This window comes from Mastacembelus armatus, chromosome 1, assembly GCF_900324485.2.
Source record: "Mastacembelus armatus chromosome 1, fMasArm1.2, whole genome shotgun sequence".
Taxonomy (NCBI): Eukaryota; Metazoa; Chordata; class Actinopteri; order Synbranchiformes; family Mastacembelidae; genus Mastacembelus; species Mastacembelus armatus.
The window spans coordinates 17,605,702-17,624,120 of record NC_046633.1 but is presented as its reverse complement, the minus strand read 5'-3'; the positions used below and the strand labels follow the sequence as shown (position 1 = coordinate 17,624,120).

Below are 18,419 nucleotides of genomic sequence, written 5' to 3'. Positions count from 1 at the left end.
ATCCCCCTGGACTGTAAGCAGCTCTGGGAATTCATTCATTTTGTCCAGCTTAATAAGAGTACATTGCAACTCTTGGCCACCAGGAGGTGCTCTTCATATTTCAAACTGTCCTTTTAATTTTTTTCTTTTTGATCTAAATTTTGTACCATGTGACCTGTTTGTCTACTGTTTCTATTCTGCAGCTGTGTGAACCTGCATAACCAGCAGCATGTGTTGGTGATGTGCGCAGTGGCCTTCTACATGATGGAGAACTATCCTCTGGATGTAGGGGCTGAGTTCATGGCTGGTGTAATACAGGTGCAGTAAAAATAAAAGTGGAAAACAAACAATGAAGTGCATTACAGTGGAATACAAACAAATATATTTTTTTCCTGCATTCCTCTCCCACCTCTGCCCCTGTTTTCCAGCTGTGTGGTGTGATAGTGTCAGCCAGCGAGGACTCCACTCCTTCCATCATCTACCACTGCGTGCTGCGTGGCCTGGAGCGCCTCCTGCTGTCAGAGCAGTTATCACGAGTGGACGGAGAAGCGTTGGTAAAACTCAGCGTGGACCGGGTCAACATGCCGTCGCCGCACAGAGCCATGGCTGCGCTGGGGCTCATGCTCACTTGCATGTACACTGGTAAGCAAGACCATGACCTGACTTATCCTGCAAGGCGGCTAGACTCCCAGCATGTACTCTTAGGACTGGTGCTTTCATTACTGCTCTGGTGACTTCCTCAATCCAGTTCAAACTCACTATAAGCATTATTGAATTGCTCTCCCACAGTAAGGCTGTCTCTCATTTTTTTGCCTCTGCTCTCATCCTATACCCCTTCCTTCCCAATTGCAGTAAAAATGTAGTGGCAACCCCCTGCACCTCTTCGTATGAATAAAACTTTTATTTGCTACAAGTTACTGAGCTCCCAAAGTTCCTGAAAGATGAGTTTTTATATTGCAGGACAAGATAATCATGTTGTTGCTGCTAACAACTCAAAACTAATATGTAAAGTGTAGTGATGCAGCTAAAGTAGAATAGGATCTGCTGTTAAAGAACACAGAAAGAAAAGTGTTCCTCCTCTAATACCAATCTTGGCTTGGAGTTTTTTTTTTTTAGTCTCCAACACTCATAGCTAATTTTCTGCTTCTCAGATATGAGAATCTGCTGACATTTAATAGATCAGCAGGTAACCAGTTAATTGAGAGGATCATTCATTGACCAATAGATTATGAGTCTGCTTTAAATATAGTTACCTCTATCTGGTAAGGATGTACTAAGGGCTACAAGGATAAGATTGACAAAGATTTAACATTTAGTGAAGCACAATAAAATTCCCATAAAGATAAAAGGAATCTGTGCCCTGGACATTTCAGATTTATGATGTTGCTTTATAGCAAATATAATTTAGCTGTAGTACTTTCCTCAAGTGTTTTTAGTCTTCAAATGTAGGTGCCTTTCAGTGGTACAGTGGAGAGAAGGTGGTGCATGGCTAGTAGAAGTAGCAATATACTCTTAAAATGTAATACTTCTTATAGTTGTACTAGTGTTTTCTCGTTGTGCTGCCATTTAATGCCAAATGTCTGTACCTGCTTGGGCCCACATGTCTTTTACAGCATAAAACACTTTTCAAAGCTTCAGCTGGCCTTTTTATTTTAGCTGTTAGAGCAGTTAAAATAACCTGCATGCTTTCCTGCACGTCATACATGTATTATACACATACCTCTGCTATACCCTACCTCTAACCCCTACGTCGGCCCCTACTAACTCCAGAAAATCTTGGCATGTTGTTGTCATTATGCGAAATAACACCTGTTTTTTTTTTTTTTTTTTTTTTTTTCCCCCCCAAAAAGCTAACAAGCAAGTTCTTTGAATAAACCCAGATTCTCACAAATGCAAACAAATGCCTACCATTCTGCATACTGCCTTTCTTAATGTGCTGTACAGCAGCGCAAGCTGAAGCACATTCGGGTCAAGGGGAGATCTAGTATGTATTTACCTAGAACACATGGTATTGAAAATCTTTCTGACAGCAGAAGCACCAGTCATTTATCTAAAACCTACTTAAGAGTGTGATTTGACCGAAGTTGGTAACTCCCAGAAATTCACCAGTTTTGTGTTTAAGTTCAACTAAATTCTGATCTGAACATTGTGATATCAGTGTCCGTATTCCCGCTCTAACCTCTCCCCCACTGGGTCAACCGGTGCCACCCCCCCTCTCGTCCTCTCAGCGGTGCTTGCGTCAGGTTCAGACGTGACAGGGGTTAGAGGTCAGGTTGACTCTGCTGTAGCGGAGGCGGTGGGCGTCACGGCAGGTCATGTTGGTTTCTCCTCAGGCAAGGAGAAAGCCAGCCCTGCCAGTCGCCCCGCCCACTCCGACCCTCAGGCCCCAGACAGCGAGTCAGTCATTGTTGCCATGGAGAGGATCTCTGTGCTCTTCGACAGGTACAAACACCCACAGAAGTTACACATTTTTATACCAGAAAAACACCATTCGTGTGATAATTTTACAGGCCTTTCTTTTTCACCTTTTATTTTTTTACTTCTGGATTTGTAGAGTTTTGAAATAAGCTGCTTAATGATACAGTCAATTTTTCCCATCATCATTTGCTGTTCTGGGGTTTCCTGTTTTCAGGATCAGGAAGGGTTTACCCAGCGAGGCTCGGGTGGTGTCCAGGATTCTGCCCCAGTTTCTGGATGACTTCTTCCCACCTCAAGACGTTATGAACAAGGTCATCGGGGAGTTCCTGTCCAATCAGCAACCTTACCCACAATTCATGGCCACTGTGGTGTACAAGGTCAGCATCAGGACATACAAATTTAGAAAAAAAAAAAATCACTGAAAAAGGCACTTTTCTTATGAATTTTATGTCAGATGTTAGTATTAAACACCTATAATATTCTGTACATTAAGATCACCAGGTTTAATTGGGTCTGATTAAAAACTATTTATTGCTCAAACCACGTCCTCTTACCACAGAGATGCTGCAATACTCAAACACTATTCTCTTACTGGTAATCTGCTTCTTGTAGGATGCATTACATAAAATTTCAATGAAGTCCAGTCTCTGTAAAATTACTACTTTGTTCTTCTCTTCGTTGTACATTCAGACAAAAGGTCGTCCAGACGACATCCAGCTGGAGCAGAGACACTGTGTTTTAGTGGCTGTCCAGGAATGAAAATGCAGAATAAATAAGATGAATGCAGTCAGTAGAATTTAGAGTACAAAAAAATATGAAACTGCATAATAGAAGCATAGGCATTATCCTTTTTACTCCTAAGTGACATCTAAAGATGTAAGGTTAATTTTGATTTAAATATTTACTTTCTTCTGAAAACTCTGCTTTTTGTCGGACTATCTATCTATCCAATCATCCATACATCCATCTATTATTAATCTTTGTTTGTAATGTTAATTAGTGATTTATAAAGGGTTCTTAAACAACAAGTTTTGGGGTTTCAATTGCGAAATACCTCCACACTACTAAAGTCCTCAGACTAAGTGGTAACTATAAACTAAACATGTGCCTCACTGCCCAGTCTTATATTTCTGCTTGTGTGATTGGCTCGAAGACCTGTCCATATCAAATAAAAAATGGCCAACGCTTATCATCGATATCAACCTTGATCTTATTGCAGTGCAACATAAAATTCAATATTTGGCACAGCCCTAATAGGCATTTTGAAATAGACTATTGTTAATTTTGATTTGATTTAATATTCTACAACAGACCTTATTATTAATAATAATCTTATTAATAATTAATTTAATATTTGATTTGCAAAACTAGTCTAATCTCGACAGTTCAAAGTGAGTGTTTCAGGGAAGGAGAGCTTTTGTACGACATACCTGAACTTGTGCTTGTTTAGAAACTGCACATTTATGGTTGGCAGACCTTAATCAGCAAACTGAAGTTAGCTGGCTAAAAAACACACATGGCTGGTAAGATTGTCCAGTTCATTTCCAGTATATCAGCCTCCATTTTTCCATTTCTGACTCCTGCCACTCCCTCTGCTGTGAACTCATCCACAGGTTTTCCAGACACTCCATGCTACTGGCCAGTCATCTATGGTGCGAGACTGGGTGTTGCTGTCCTTGTCCAATTTCACTCAGAGGACACCAGTGGCCATGGCCATGTGGAGCCTGTCCTGCTTTTTTGTTTCTGCTTCCACCTCCCAGTGGATCTCAGCCCTGTATCCTTCCATGAAATAAATGAAAACATCAAATGTAAATTATCTGAGGTATATGTGGGGATGTAGCAACAAGTGTAAGGCCTTTTGTCCCTAACCTCCCTGCTCTAAACCAGACTGCCGCATGTGATCAGCCGAATGGGCTCCAGTGAGGTGGTGGACGTCAGCCTGTTCTGCCTAGTGGCCATGGATTTCTACCGGCACCAGATTGACGAAGAACTAGACCGCCGGGCTTTTCAGTCTGTGTTTGAGACTGTGGCGTCACCAGGCAGCCCTTATTACCAGCTGCTGGGCTGTCTGCAGTCAATCCACCAGGACACGTCACTCTGAGGGCAGAGGACTGAGATGGGCACAGAGGCTTGGAGAGAGGGATAGAGAGGGGCCGGGGGTGAGTGATGCACAGGGAGAAAAGTGGATTAGAGTGAGAAATGTGGTAGGATGAGAAATGCACCTCCCCCTCGTGTTGTAATGGAGGGGAGGAACAGAATGTTTTATTGGAAAAACCTACTGTAGCCTCATCCCGTTCCCTCCTTTTCACTGCTATGAAATAAGTAGAACTACTGAAGACACTGCGACAATTTCAGAGGAGTGAGTGTAAAAAGAAAAAAACAAGAGCGATCTGAATCACGTCCAGTTCAGGGTGTTTAAGTGAAAATGGACTGGTTTCAAATGGGAAGAGTGAGCTCCTGCAACTGGTTGGACACTGGCTGCAAAAACCTGAAGAACCGTGGTTCTGCTACAACCACACCCAACCCCACAGACCATTCCTCAGTGAGAACAACGGCACCTTGAACACTTTCTCCTACGCAGCACCTTGATTTAAAACAATAACAAAAAGACATATAAAGATATTATTAATCAAATGCAAATTGGATTGGTTTATTTTCTGGACTTGCTTGAGTATTGTGATGTCAGTAAAGTAAAATGGAAAAAAATTAGAAAAAGCCAAGTATTTACTATATTTAAAGTTTCAACGCATCTATTTTTCCGTGTGTTCTTGTTAAGAGTGCTCAAAGTCAGGTTAGGAGACTGACAAAGGGTTCAGAAAGGCCTGCTAAATATTGTCAGTAATAAGTATCTTTGAAGACATTTTTATATCTAAGTTGTGATCATTCTGACACACATTAATTAAATAGTATAATATTTTTGTGTAAGAATGACCATGAATAGCCATAATAACCGTTCCCCCCCCCCCCATCAGAGGCAGGGAATGGGTGTTGCAATTGTATTGTCACTGGAGAAAGGGCAACTTTTGTGCATCCATTTCAGTAGGTTGCTAATTCCTGTATTTATTCTGGATGGCATACAAAAGACATCTTCCTCTGTGCTGCATTTCCAAAATTCTACATAGTTTTAACTGGGCCACTAAATCTACACTTAAAGGACAGTGGAAACCATCAAGCAAGAAAATACCAAAAGTGCAGAGATGTCTTTTTTTTTTCTTTTTAAACCAGTAGCACGGGGGAACAAGGATTTCCTCTTTTGATTTTTATGATACTGATTGTCTAGTCTTTCTGTTTGTTTTATTGAGAGGTTCCACACATTCATTTCTTGGACTTCTTTTTTTTAATTCTCAGGATGTAAGATGTGACTATTATTGTTGTAGTAAGACTGGAAGAAATGTAGTCATCTTTAAATGGAGTTCTTTGTGTTTTGCATAAAGTAATATAAAAAGCCATGGTGCATGATAGAAAAACTGTGTGAAGATGAGAGATCTTAAAGAGATAATGTGATGCCATTTACATTTGTCCTAAAACAGGCATCTGTGGTTGAAAATGAAGAAACAGTGAATCAGAGGATGCAGAGTGCAGAAAGCTACAAGCTTATAGTGTTTTATTGAAGACTTGACCTTGACCTGCCTAGGAGTATGCTGGGCGTTGTTACTCTGTACATACACTTGCCTTAGATAAAAGACTGAATATATGTATCCCGTACACTGGGAGCTTGAAAGCATGCTTAGCGTTTCTGCTATTTTCTTGCATAGTCCTTAATACTGCATTTTAATGGGCATGGTTGCCATGACTGTTGTGTGGAAAAGATGCAACACAATCCAAAGGGAGCCTTGTAACCTTAGCGACCAACAGCAGCTTTGACAAATCAACAGACGAGGAAGTGTAGCATAGTGGTGCCACGTGACAGCAGGAGTTTTCTCTTTTTGTTGAGCTTTAAATATTGTTTCGTCTCGGTTAAAGATTGGTAAATATTTTGTCATTCATTGTCTTTGTGCAGAATATTAAATAATATCTAGCACTTAAACACTTGAAGTTCTCCATGTTGTTAGACACGTTTTTGATATGCAATGAGTCGTACAGTATATAAAAGTTAAGACATCCCAGCGATTTGTACCCTAAATATGTTACCACTTTCCAACCTTAAAGGCAGTGTGACTGGTTTACTTTGACCATGTTACAATGACGTACTCACACAAGACATTACTGTCTTCTGCGGCTGTGATTCAAATTCCAATGTGAAGCCTCTCTGAAGCAGATTAAATGAGCCTAAGTGAGTTGTTTTTTCAGTTTTAGATTTGTGTGGTGAAACAAGGGTGGCAGGAAATGTTTGTTTTTGTTTTTTTTTTTCCTGCACTGCTTAGAATGTTTAGGGGAATGATTTCAAAAACCACCCTAGAGAAACATTTCTTTTCAGCTCATCTTTCATTACCTTCCCAGGGCATAACGAGCAAAAGACTGAACTGGGGACCCCTGAAGAGGTTAATACGATTACTCTGAAAATCTCGAGGTTTTAAGAGATGAGTGTAGATGTGGTAGACAAAAGTCCCGTGCAAGTGGTTTAGCACGCTTCCCTTTTAAGACTTCATTTTTCTTTCACTTGAAGAATTAATGACTGTGGACAGTATAGTCACAGATTTTGGGGCTAATGCACATTTTTAATCATTTAATCTTTTTTTTTTTTTGTCTTTTCCATGTCCCATAATGTCAGGTATGTATGTGAGTAGCCTGTTTGGCTTTAAAAGAATATCTCTTCCCTTTTCTATAAAATATAGTTCAGTGATCACAAAACTAGAGGAAAGATTGGATTTACCCCGAAATTCTCTGGAGGTGGTAACAGAAGAGGCACAGACTGAGGATACATTCTCCTCAGACACTGGGGCCTCATTTGCAAAGAGATGATTATTTCAGTTCATTTTAATATTTTAAAGAGATGAATCTGCATATGGTCTGTTGTAGAAATGAATAAATTATTTAAAGATGTCAGGTTTGTGTTATGGTTTGTGATTTCATTATGACTTTCTTTCTCAACGTTGTAAATTCATTGCCCACCATGACGACAAACCAGCGTTTTTATGCGTTTTCTGATAACTGTACCACAAACGGCACTGAGGCGAGACACACATCAGGATCCTCTGTGTATCTCTTAACACATTCCCCTGGTGAGGTTACAGGCATTAAAATGTGCTGCCATGCTCTGCTGCGTCTTCCTCTTTGCCAGAAACAACAATCTGCTGCCAACCACTTCAAATCGGCCAGACGGGCAACAAATGGGCAACGTGAGCTGGGCAGAGACCTGTGAGAGAAAATAAATAATTTACCAACATTTAACATTACTCATTGAAAGGCCTGCTGTAGTGTACTGCATTTGAAGCCAGTTATCAGACATTTAACTGTAATTAAGTTATCACACTTTGTACAATTTACTCTTCTTAGCCAGGCTGCAGTTTTATAGACTACGCTGTATGAAAGACATGCGTAACTCCTTGCTCTACAGCACCCATTAAGATGGGTGGTTTCATGATTAAAAGCTATTAAGAGGATTACCAGATTGCTGCCATATGGTTCATGAGGCACAGAGCTAAAATCATGATGGTTTAAGCCCTGCACATGCTTGTGTGCAGCACTTATTTTGAGTGAACTTTACAATGGCTTTATCATGCGATGCATAACGTGCACTAAAAACCAAGAGACAATGGACATCATCGCATAAAGCTGAACAGGTTGCAAAAGAAAAAGTACATCTCTCTCAACAGTTCTGGATATTTTTATACTGCACTGCAATCCCTTTTTGCAAAATGAATTGTGAGTAGATCTCATCCATGCTGCCTTGTGTTGACGCTTGTGAAAGTGTACAAACTGTACAGTATAGTGTTAGATCCGGAGCAGTTCAAGGACTTTGGCCCCAGAAAACAAATACTGTAGACTGGTACCACAGACCAGCAGCACAGCTAAGGTTCTCCCTCACATATACACTGTTATAAGTGATAATTGAGCATATAAAGTTGGTGAACAAATGATAGTCCTGATATATTTCAACAGTTTGTCTCCCCCTCTGTACAGCCCACTCCCTTGCCCACTTTAAACACACCTCCCTCTCCTCCTCCTCTTAAGGCTACTTCGCCAGATGGTGCAGCCTTTTCTTTTGTTTACCCATCGTCCCTGAGTTTACCTAACTAACCTTAGCGACAAAACTATGGAAACTGCCCGAGCTGCATCGGCGTAGGACGACCACAAGTAAGTCGTTTTTCAATCTCCCGCTGAATGAACCAAACATGAGAAGACCTGCAGCCACCTTTTCCTTAGCCATCCCTGCTTCAGCACTCAGACCTATTTTAGCCAGCTGCTGTGGTTTCTGCTGTCTGCCTCTGCGTATTGGTGAAAAGAAGTTACAAAACAGATCAGTACATGCACTCTGCTCCAAAATAAGAGTCCAGAAAAGAAAGTGGCGAACTTAGTGGGAGTATCTTCCGACGCCAGGCTGTGGCACCTGTGGAGTAACGTTACTCTACCACTGTGGATACTTTTATTCGTGATTTCTCTATCTAACTTTTGTCAATTTATCCACATAGCGTTGGCTGTCTGACTGACAGCCCTGACAACCAATGACAGGACGCGAAAGTCTGTATACACTGCCGTAGCCATAGTTACAGAGCGACATTCCAAAGAGCTGGAACTCGGGGGGCGGGACTAAAGTTTAAGCACGGGTGGATGTAGTTTTGAGCAGCAAGTCACGGCAAGAAAAAAAGTTTTTGTAACTTTCATGAATTGTCAGAAGGAGCAAGCATTTCTGTGTGTGCCGAGGCTGTTAGTGTGTCACCATTACCCAACCAGTGCTAACGTCTTTACCGTGTTGAGCTAACCGAGCTAACCACAGCTAACGTTAACGTTTTCTTACGTTTTTGCAGGGACGGTCCTTGAATCCTGATGGACGGATAGTTGTTTAGCTAGCAGAAGTCACAGTTCTGGCTGATGAAAAGCGATAAACATGTTGAAATTTGGAGTTAGCGTTAGATGTGTTAGCTGAAAAGGTCTAATTTTACCTGCCAGGTGCCAAAGCGCCTCCCGTTATTGGGCAGCGCTGTGCGGTCTCCGCCCTATACAGGTGTGTCTGTATGCAGGCTCCCATCCCTACAGTGGGCTGGGTTAGCCACCATGTAACAGTGTAGTAACGGCTTTCCCAGCACTTCGTGATATATATATTGATACAAAAGCTCCCGTGACTGACTTGGTTGTGTTTGTTCTGCAGATAACCTGCCTGTGAACTGGAAGAGCTAATGACGCCAGAATGGGGGGGTTAGCAAAGCTGTGTCAGACCTGAGGCCGAGCTGTCACCTCTCTGCTGCATTTAGGACGGCTACTCATTTTTTCATAGCAGCTTGATAGCAGAGCTGGTGGACACAAAGACAGACACTGGATATGTCCTGTGTTCAAGCTTGAGCTAAGTCCAGGGGCTGGTATAATGACTAATTGAAACCTACTGAATCAATGGACAAGAGAAAGTTCCCTGGCACAATGTTCAGGCAAAGCTCAGATGCATCATCCAAGAGACGAGGTGGAAATGGTCCCAACCTCCCCCAGCCTCCCCCATCCTCCTCCTCCATCCAGCAAGGCCGAATCCGTGCAGTAGAGGTGGCAAGGGGGAGAACAGGATATGGTTTTACACTGTCAGGCCAAAGCCCTTGTGTCCTTAGCTGCATCCTGAAAGGGAGCCCTGCAGATTATGTAGGGTTGCGTTCAGGCGACTGCATCCTTTCAGTCAATGACATAAACGTCTCCAAGGCATCGCACGAAGATGTGGTCAAACTGATTGGACGCTGCTCTGGAGTATTGAAACTCGTCATCGCTGAGGGAGAGCGTCACAGGCGGCACCATCACCACCAACAACGGAATGCTGGCAGCCGTCACCAAAGCAGCAACACAATGACAGCATCTTACCTGGACTCATGCTCTAGTGATGATGAGTTGGATGGTTTCTATGACAACAGTGGTAACACCAGCAATAACAACAGGCCAGGTTGTGGAGCTCGCAGTGGTTGGTACAAACCCAAACTGGATTCTAAGCAGCTGGGTATCAACAGGGCAGAAAAGGTCGTGGCTGAGTTGCAGTCTGGAGGAATTTTCAACATGATTTTTGAGAACTCCAGCCACTCCTCTAGCAGCTCGGACAAGGACAGGCCTAGGATTAACTCATCATCAAAACCACGTCCACTGTCTGATCCCGAGTTCACTCCATATCGGAACTCCTCCCGTTCCAAGAGCAATCCCAACTTACTCTCTGAGGAGGAGATGGCACAAGTTCTTAATGACGATTCAGTCTTCCTGGATTCAGATTTCCACCATCTCCACCTTCACCACCATGAAGAGCAAGATGTGGATGTAGGAGATGGAGGCGACTTGGGTTTAGAGCCTGGCGAGGGTATCCTCAATGTGGGCATGATTGTTGGGTATCTGGGATCTATTGAACTGGCTTCCACTGGGACAAGCTTAGAGAATGACAGTCTGCAAGCCATCAGAGGCAGCATGAGGCGCCTCAGGGCTGAGCAGAAGATTCATTCATTGGTCCTTATGAAGGTGCGACTGAATTCACTGAAGTTGCCTACGTGATGATAAAAACCTTTTAGATTTGTTAATTGTGTGTAATTGAGGTAAAAAAAATAGTAGCTTTATCTGAAGTGAAAGGGCCTAGTAAGCCTTTAAATGTTATCTTGTTAGGTCTCAATAGATATTTGATCATACAAATTGTATTTATTATTTAAAGCTGGTAGTAAACAAGGAATGCATTAACAGGATGATTGTATTTCAGCAGTATAAAAATCAGTTGTCATGTTATGGGTAATGGTGTCTGGTAAATGCGACTGCCCGATTATTTTCCCCAGTATTGTGTTGTAACATGCATTAATTTGATTTTACTAGGTCATGCATGACAGTGTTCGTCTGTGCAGTGACAGAGGTCAGGTCCTGGCCACGTATCCTGCAGAAAAACTAGCCTTCAGCGCCTGTTGCCCTGATGACCGCAGATTCTTTGGATTGGTCACAATGCAGGCCACGGACGACCAGGACGATCGTCATTTTAGCAGAGGACGTGATGACGAGGGTGGCTTGAGGACTTCCTGTCATGTGTTCATTGTAGACCCAGACCTGTGCCACCACCAGGTATGAAATGAAAAATGAGGAAAGGGCACAAAAAGGCCCTGTCTAAATTTATCTTAAAATACAAACTGATTTTGCCTTTGTCGAGGTAACGAAAAAAAAAGAGGTCTCTGAATTACTTTTTTTCCTGTAGTAGTCCTGCCACAATTTACTGGTTGCTACAATCTTACAATCTTCTTCTCAGCAGCATGTGTTTGAGTTCTTTGAACTTGGTACTAACAACATTTAAATGAATAAATATATCTAAACTTACCAAAATTCCAACTTAAATAAGAAAATATCTGATATAAAAAATAAGTAAATAAGAAACTAAGAATCACAACAAATTGTTATGTTCAATACTTAAGGATGCATATTATTATTTGATACTCAGAAGATGGTTTGTACGACCTTTACTGTCATTGTTTTACCAAAACACTAAAAGCTAATGTTAATTTAATCTAATCTCAGTATTGCTATGAAGACATAGATAACTTTATTTTATTTTGTGTAATGTTGCCACAATTAAAATATAATCCTGTGGTATTATTAAGTTGTTTAGAAAAAGTGACATCACTGATATCTCGCTAAATGGCACTGCTATGGTGACTGTTCTTAGGTCCATTTACCTGTAGCCAGGAGGTTTGGCTTTGAGTGTACTCCTGATCCAGACACAGGAGGCTGCCTGGAATTCCCGCCCAGTTCTCAGCCTCTCCTCCAGTTTGTTTCCGTCCTCTACCGTGACATGGGGGACAACATTGAGGGCGTCCGGGCCCGGGCCATTCATGATCCAGACAACGATGCCCAACAGAACCACAGCACTAGTAGCAACAGTGATAGTGGGATAGGCAACTTTTTACCAGAGGAGAAAAGTAACAGAGTGCTTTTAGTAGACCTCGGAGGTCCTCCCAGCCACAACCATATCTCTGGGCCACGCCACTGGGACAGCCCACCTTCTTCCCAACAGGCTTGGAGTCCCACCCTAGGAGCTGCAGCTGCTCACCCTCCTCCTCCCCCTCCTCCTCCTCCTCCTCCAGCTCTGAGAAATGGCCACTACCGTCATGATCCACACCTGCCTGAACTGCCACACCCCCTACCCTTCGCTCACCCTGATGTGCCTGGCAGGCCCTCAAGAGGAGTCCACCCACACCACTACTCACAAGGGAAGCGGGGAGGAGAAAAGAGAGGGGCAGGAGGAGCAGGAGTAGGTGTGGAGCCTCAGCGGTGGTTGCCAGTTCATGTGCTGAGAGACTGGCGTCAGCAGCACCACCACCACAGCCACCTGCAGGGCTTGAGCAGCGATCAGGAGTCCTACGCTGAATCCACTGACGGATGGTCATCAGCCAACTGTAGCACCCTGCCCCCACCCATGAATAAGATCCCAGCCGACCGCTATCGGGCCCCGTTGGCCCCCGGAGACCACCTACCATCACCTGGAGGGAGCCAGCCTCCTCCTCCGTCACATCCTCACACCCACACCCACCGACTGGCTGCTCAGAAAGATGAGTGGGCCAAGAAGCTATTTGGTGCTGGGGACAGGGAGAGAGCCGCAGAGAGAAGTGAAAGAGAGAAGAAACGAGGAAATGCTAAAGAGGGAGAAAAAAGGGTAGGTTTTTTTTGATAATGTTATAAAAGAATTTTAATTTGTAACACCCTTCATATGTTGTTTAGTTTTTATGCCAACCACTCATTTTACCAATTTTTCTTGGCATTTTTTACTTACTATATTGCCAAGCTTTTTGTAACAGTGGATTCAGTAATGTGTTATGCTGTGCCAGTTTGTGGCTATGGGGCTTTTGGAAGAGATGTGTTAAAATTGACCATGAGATGAGAAGCCCAGACAGCAGGTAGCAGCCCCCATCACACACCTCTGCTGTGGAAATTTACTCTGACTAAAGTGTGTCCAGGACTACAGTTTATCGAAACCATAAATCCATCTGTGTTCATTGTGCCAGTCTCCATTGCAATCTCACCTTCTCCTTGTGAAGGTCTAGCAGTCATTCAGTCCTTCAACAATGTTTCCCTCTCACTCCAGTGTGGTTTTGAAAGTGAACCATATTCGCCCCACCAAACTTGTGTGCACCCCAGTTGGCTTTCTCCCCAGACTCAGTGGAATGATAAGTTATTTATCTCCACTGCTCCAGTATCACGTCATCTATTATGCACTAGCTAGGCACCTGCCTTCACCTGAAAACCACCTGTTTATGACCTTAATGAGACTCAGTGTAACAGCAGAGCAGGCTGAATGAAGTAATTGTATAGTTTTCTGTTAATTGTTTGGTGTCGTTTTTTCGTGCATGATTTGTATTGCATGATTAATGCTACATATGGCAATATGAGTAATGTGATAAACACCATATGAAAACTAAGATTAATTCAGATGCACTGACTGCATTATTTTGTGAGACTGTTTCCTTTAGTGTTGACATACAGACAAAAAGGAACAGATACAAAATTAAAGATACACATTTCCAGTCTGAATGGATTCCATCTGCATTGACCCCTCTACAACCTGTCTTTTGAAATGCTCATACAGAATCTTTACATGTATGTAGGAAACAGTCTAGACTCCCTCTGCATTTAGAAATTCGAAATGTACAGAGGATGTACTTTTGTTTCCTTGATATTGAAAGAGGCTGGGGGTTCCCCTAGTAAACCTCTTGGTGGTCAAGGTCCCAGCGACAATCAGAGGAAGTATTTACAAGGCCAGTGGCAGGGTAAATGCAGACAGTGACTGGAAGGTGGATGTTAAGCTCTCTGAATATTGTCTTCAGACTGCAGACACAGGGCTTTCAGGGCTCTTGCTGCCATGGTAAGTACTTGAGATAAAAGGCTGATTCTGTTGTGACAGGTGTGACTTTAATGCACTAATTTCTTCCTTTAGTGCCCTTTACACTTCAGAATTATACATATGTTACTGGTGATTTGTAGTATTAGGTGTATTAAGACATTATCCTTAATTGCTTTTTAACATCTGCCACATGATGGCACTGTTTCACTAACCTAGCCTTCTGTAAGTCTTCTTCACCCTCATGATTGTCTAAGCTAAATGGTTTAAGTTTTCATTTTTTGTTGGTATTGTCCTGTTGTTTGGTTCATCTGTCCACATGGAAGTCGACATGATCGTGGTCTATTTAGTTGGCTGAAATTATAGGACAAACTCAGTTTTTAAGAAGACACTTAAAAAGACACAATCTCAATAAATGTTATTATTCATGTAAGATTAAAAATATTACATCAAACTTGCTGACCTCTGTTACCATATTGTGTGACTAGTCTTCATTTAGTCCCTATTATACTGCTGTGGTTATTGTTTTTACAAGACATAAGCACCGTGTGTGTATTTGGTTTTTGTGTTGACAGCTGTGTTGCTGTAAACAGGAAGGACGCCTCTTTTCTGTGACATCGATAGTGTGTACGTGTGTATCAGTGAGAGGGGAATGAGATCAATTGCGCAGATAAGAGTTTTAAGTTTTTCACAAAAATTTCATCTTTCAGATGTTCCTCTGAAACAGCTCTGATGCAACCACACCCAGAACAACTCCAGTGCCACTGAGTCAGATCAACACTTCATTTCCTTTTTCATCCAAATCTCTGCTTCTCTCTAAAAGCCTTTCTGTTTGCTGTAAGCCTCATTATTATCATAAATAAGACCGACCATGTTAAATAAGGATCAATGTTGTGACAATGTTTGTGTCTGTATTTGTAATCAAGTGTTCGAATCTGTGTTATTCCAAACGTACATCAACACACACACACACACACACACACACACACACACACACATATAAGGCTGACTCAGTATCCAAGCAACACCACTGGTCATCTTCTGATGAGATTCCGATGAGACCTGTTCCTAATCAGCCAGTCAGATTCAATGTGTGCCACAGTTGGCCTTTGGAGCCTGCCAACATTGATTAATTACTCATTAGTCAACTGGGGTCCACTGATATATGCTCTCTTCTACAGTATGGAAATCAGCAAGATGCCATTTGTGAGAGGAGAGGAATGAGCAGAATATTTCTGTTGTTCTCCACAGACCAAAGAACAACAGTTGTTAAGAGGCTAATTGTAGACTTGTGAGGGCAACACAAAGCTAAGCCTCTTCTCTTTGGTTTACAGCTCTACTCAGTGAGGTTACGTCATGGTCTGATGGCTTTGGACAATAAATCCTGATGACACGATGATTAATTTTCTTATGTGCTCCTTTTAGGCAAGAGTTTATGACAGCTTGCTGGCCAGTTTTAACTTTATACAAGTTAATGGGTTTTCATCGCACTAGATGGACACATTGTCCTGCGAGTGTCTTGATTCTGTCAGATCTCAGAAGCTAAGCAGGGCCTGGATTGGATACCGCCTTTGAAAACCAAGGACCGTTAGACTAGAGATAGATACAGGATATTGAATACACAGTAATGAAACTATGTAATAGAAATACAGTACTATGCAAGACCACAACATGCTACGTTCTCAGGTTCAGCTCTTCAGGTGTTGTTGTTATGTCCATCCTCTATTTGTCCATCCTCTAAACAAACCCACCCAGATGTGGGTTTGTTTAGGGTGCTGTCTGGCACAGGAATATACATGCCTGTGTCTACACCTCACATGTATGGTTGTCTACAAATTATGTTGCCACAAAGGCAGCAGTGAGAGGGTCAGTGGCATGCTATTTATCAAAATCTGTTTGTATTGGATTACGGTTTGGATAATTTAGAGTTATGAAATTAATATACCATGGGAGGTTTTACCGTAAAACCTGTAAGCTGTATTACATCCCATTAATGCATTAGATTATTATTAAGAGGTGAATTCAAAGCCTTGGCCATTAGCTATAATAGGTGTTATTCAACACAGTCCAACAGTAAAGTAAACTTTCCAAATGCTAATAATGAATTATTACATTGAATACTGGTATATTAGATGAGTGTTTTTTATGAAATGTATTATGATTATATTTATTATGAATCTTTGCATCTTTGGGAAACATAGAGAATACCCTGCTATCAATATATTTGCTGTAAGCCAAATATATTTATTCAGGCTCATTTACGTCTACACACTTAGACCAGAGAACTTTCCCATGAATCCTCTGTTATTACCGGCCATTGAATCTGGAATGAAGCATTTTTCTTGAACTTCTGAAGGAGGAGGAGACACATATTCCCAATCCCTACAGACTTTCTCTCACATGTTCTAGGGATTACAATGGGCATCTTCATTTAGATTTTAGGCTACTGTCACCCATGCTTGCATGTACTGTACCACATAAATCAGACAACTTGACCATCTTTTCTTGCCCCAGGGTGGTCGGTTCCGTGGTCTGACCATGGGCTTTCCTCCTCTCACCCAGCGCTCCTCAGCCAGACGCTCCTTTGGCCGCTCCAAACGTCTCAGCCTGGCCCGCTCCTTGGATGACCTGGAGGTAGGACACATTGTAGCACACACACACTCACGCCAACACCCATATGGAACATACCACTGTGTTTGTGCTCTGCCTGACCATTGAGCTACTATCACGTTTGAGCCACACTTGCTCCATCCTTCTGTAACAACGGCACAGGCAGATCATGCATCCTCACATGACGTATCGAGCCGTCTCCTCACATCACTGCAACAACATGCACACATTCATGAACAAAACCAGTAAATGAGCCAAGAGACATTTGCAGGGTGGTATTTAAGGGTTATAGAGTTTCAGCTCTGATATCCAGGAGTTACCTGACCTTAACTGAGGTTACTTAACACATACATTTAGGTGAAGAAGGATTGTATTTTCGGCTGACTGGGTGAAGTATGGCTACACTGTTGTGGGAATTACAGTTTTGCTCTCATTTTAGCTGCAAGAAATGACCCAGAATCCAGTCATTTGAGAGCCATGAGATCTGCCTAACAGTATACCTATTTAGTTCTGCTTTACAACATTTTATAATGAGTTAGTCCACAGTGGCTGCTCTAGTACTCAGGCAGGAAATGTACAATGGACTTCTATCATGGCTACCGCTTCAAATGCCCTTGATGCAATATTAAGGTTTGCATCTTAAAATATAAGCCTTTCCATTTCCAACAAATATTTTGATCAACAATTTTTTGTATCTGAGAACTTAAAAATTGCATGGTGATAATACTGTACATTTAACCTAAAATGTAATACACAGAGTATGATCGTGGTCTCTGTTTGTGAACGTTGGTGAGACCAAAGCAGAGCCCTGTTACAGGAGTTTTGGTACTAAGATAGAGATCAGAGGAAAGCAAAATATTTCCGCCGTTTAGTGGCTGCTAGGGCACCCTGGGAGCAGATAAGCAGATACCACATTGTTGCTTCACTACTCCAGTTTTTTTTTTTTTTTTTTTAAATTTTTGGCATTTTTCTTTTTTGGACAGCAGACCAGACAGACAGGAAGCAATGGTAGAGACACTCGGAATTATGTGTTACAAAAGCCCCTGGCTGGATTAGAGATGTTGTGTTATAAGGATTTGGCCCCAAGATATTAAGTTAAATGAAAGCAATTTTTTTAATTAAATTTTTTCTTTTTTAGAAAAATCTTCTGATTGATTTGACAAAGGGAAACTCAATTTGTAGATCACGTGCAGCATCAAATTAGCTTTTCTGCCATAGTTGTAACTGCATCTGTATTGCTGATGCAGTTGCATCTGCACAACATTATTAGAAAAGGGTTACACCTTGTATGTTTCAGTTTGAACTGCCACTCTATACAGAACACATTACTATGCAATTTAGTTATATTAATTTTCTGTTAATCATGACACATAGTAACAAAGGTGATTCACTTCACCATTGTGTGTGTTTCCATTGCTAGGCCATCCCATGGCAGGGTTTCTCTCTACTTTTCTCTTCTGCACCCCCCACCATCCCACCCACTCTATTCTAC

At 42.0% G+C, this 18,419-nt stretch overlaps 2 protein-coding genes and 1 long non-coding RNA gene across 13 annotated transcripts in view; 2 read left to right on the top strand and 1 right to left on the bottom strand.

Moving 5' to 3' along the window:
* htt (huntingtin) overlaps nucleotides 1-6,424 on the top strand; it is a 29,821-nt gene extending 23,397 nt beyond the window's left edge. The window contains exons 61-66 of one of the 5 annotated variants that reach the window (XM_026303458.2): nucleotides 183-297; nucleotides 408-621; nucleotides 2,313-2,421; nucleotides 2,612-2,774; nucleotides 4,011-4,171; nucleotides 4,285-6,424. In XM_026303458.2, the coding sequence (XP_026159243.1) occupies nucleotides 183-297; nucleotides 408-621; nucleotides 2,313-2,421; nucleotides 2,612-2,774; nucleotides 4,011-4,171; nucleotides 4,285-4,498 (976 nt within the window). In that variant the 3' untranslated portion in view covers nucleotides 4,499-6,424. Of the gene's footprint in view, nucleotides 1-182; nucleotides 298-407; nucleotides 622-831; nucleotides 1,810-2,207; nucleotides 2,422-2,611; nucleotides 2,775-4,010; nucleotides 4,172-4,284 lie in introns of those variants that run through there. The other 4 variants (XM_026303455.2, XM_026303459.1, XM_026303456.1 and 1 more) reach the window with 4 other exon arrangements.
* A 685-nt stretch (nucleotides 6,425-7,109) lies between these two features.
* Nucleotides 7,110-9,472, bottom strand: LOC117152663 (uncharacterized). The gene is made up of 3 exons (XR_004463091.1): nucleotides 9,441-9,472; nucleotides 9,296-9,366; nucleotides 7,110-7,693 (listed from the first exon to the last, which is right to left on the bottom strand). It is a non-coding gene; the product is annotated as an uncharacterized LOC117152663 (long non-coding RNA).
* The window catches only part of rgs12b (regulator of G protein signaling 12b), a 37,410-nt gene continuing 27,521 nt past the window's right edge, over nucleotides 8,531-18,419 (top strand). For 6 of the 7 annotated variants that reach the window (XM_026303465.1, XM_026303463.1, XM_026303464.1 and 3 more), the window contains exons 1-5: nucleotides 9,096-9,502; nucleotides 9,647-10,971; nucleotides 11,314-11,553; nucleotides 12,149-13,135; nucleotides 16,832-16,951. In XM_026303465.1, the coding sequence (XP_026159250.1) occupies nucleotides 9,886-10,971; nucleotides 11,314-11,553; nucleotides 12,149-13,135; nucleotides 16,832-16,951 (2,433 nt within the window). In that variant the 5' untranslated portion in view covers nucleotides 9,096-9,502; nucleotides 9,647-9,885. Of the gene's footprint in view, nucleotides 8,635-9,095; nucleotides 9,503-9,646; nucleotides 10,972-11,313; nucleotides 11,554-12,148; nucleotides 13,136-16,831; nucleotides 16,952-18,419 lie in introns of those variants that run through there. The other variant, XM_026303462.1, reaches the window with a different exon arrangement.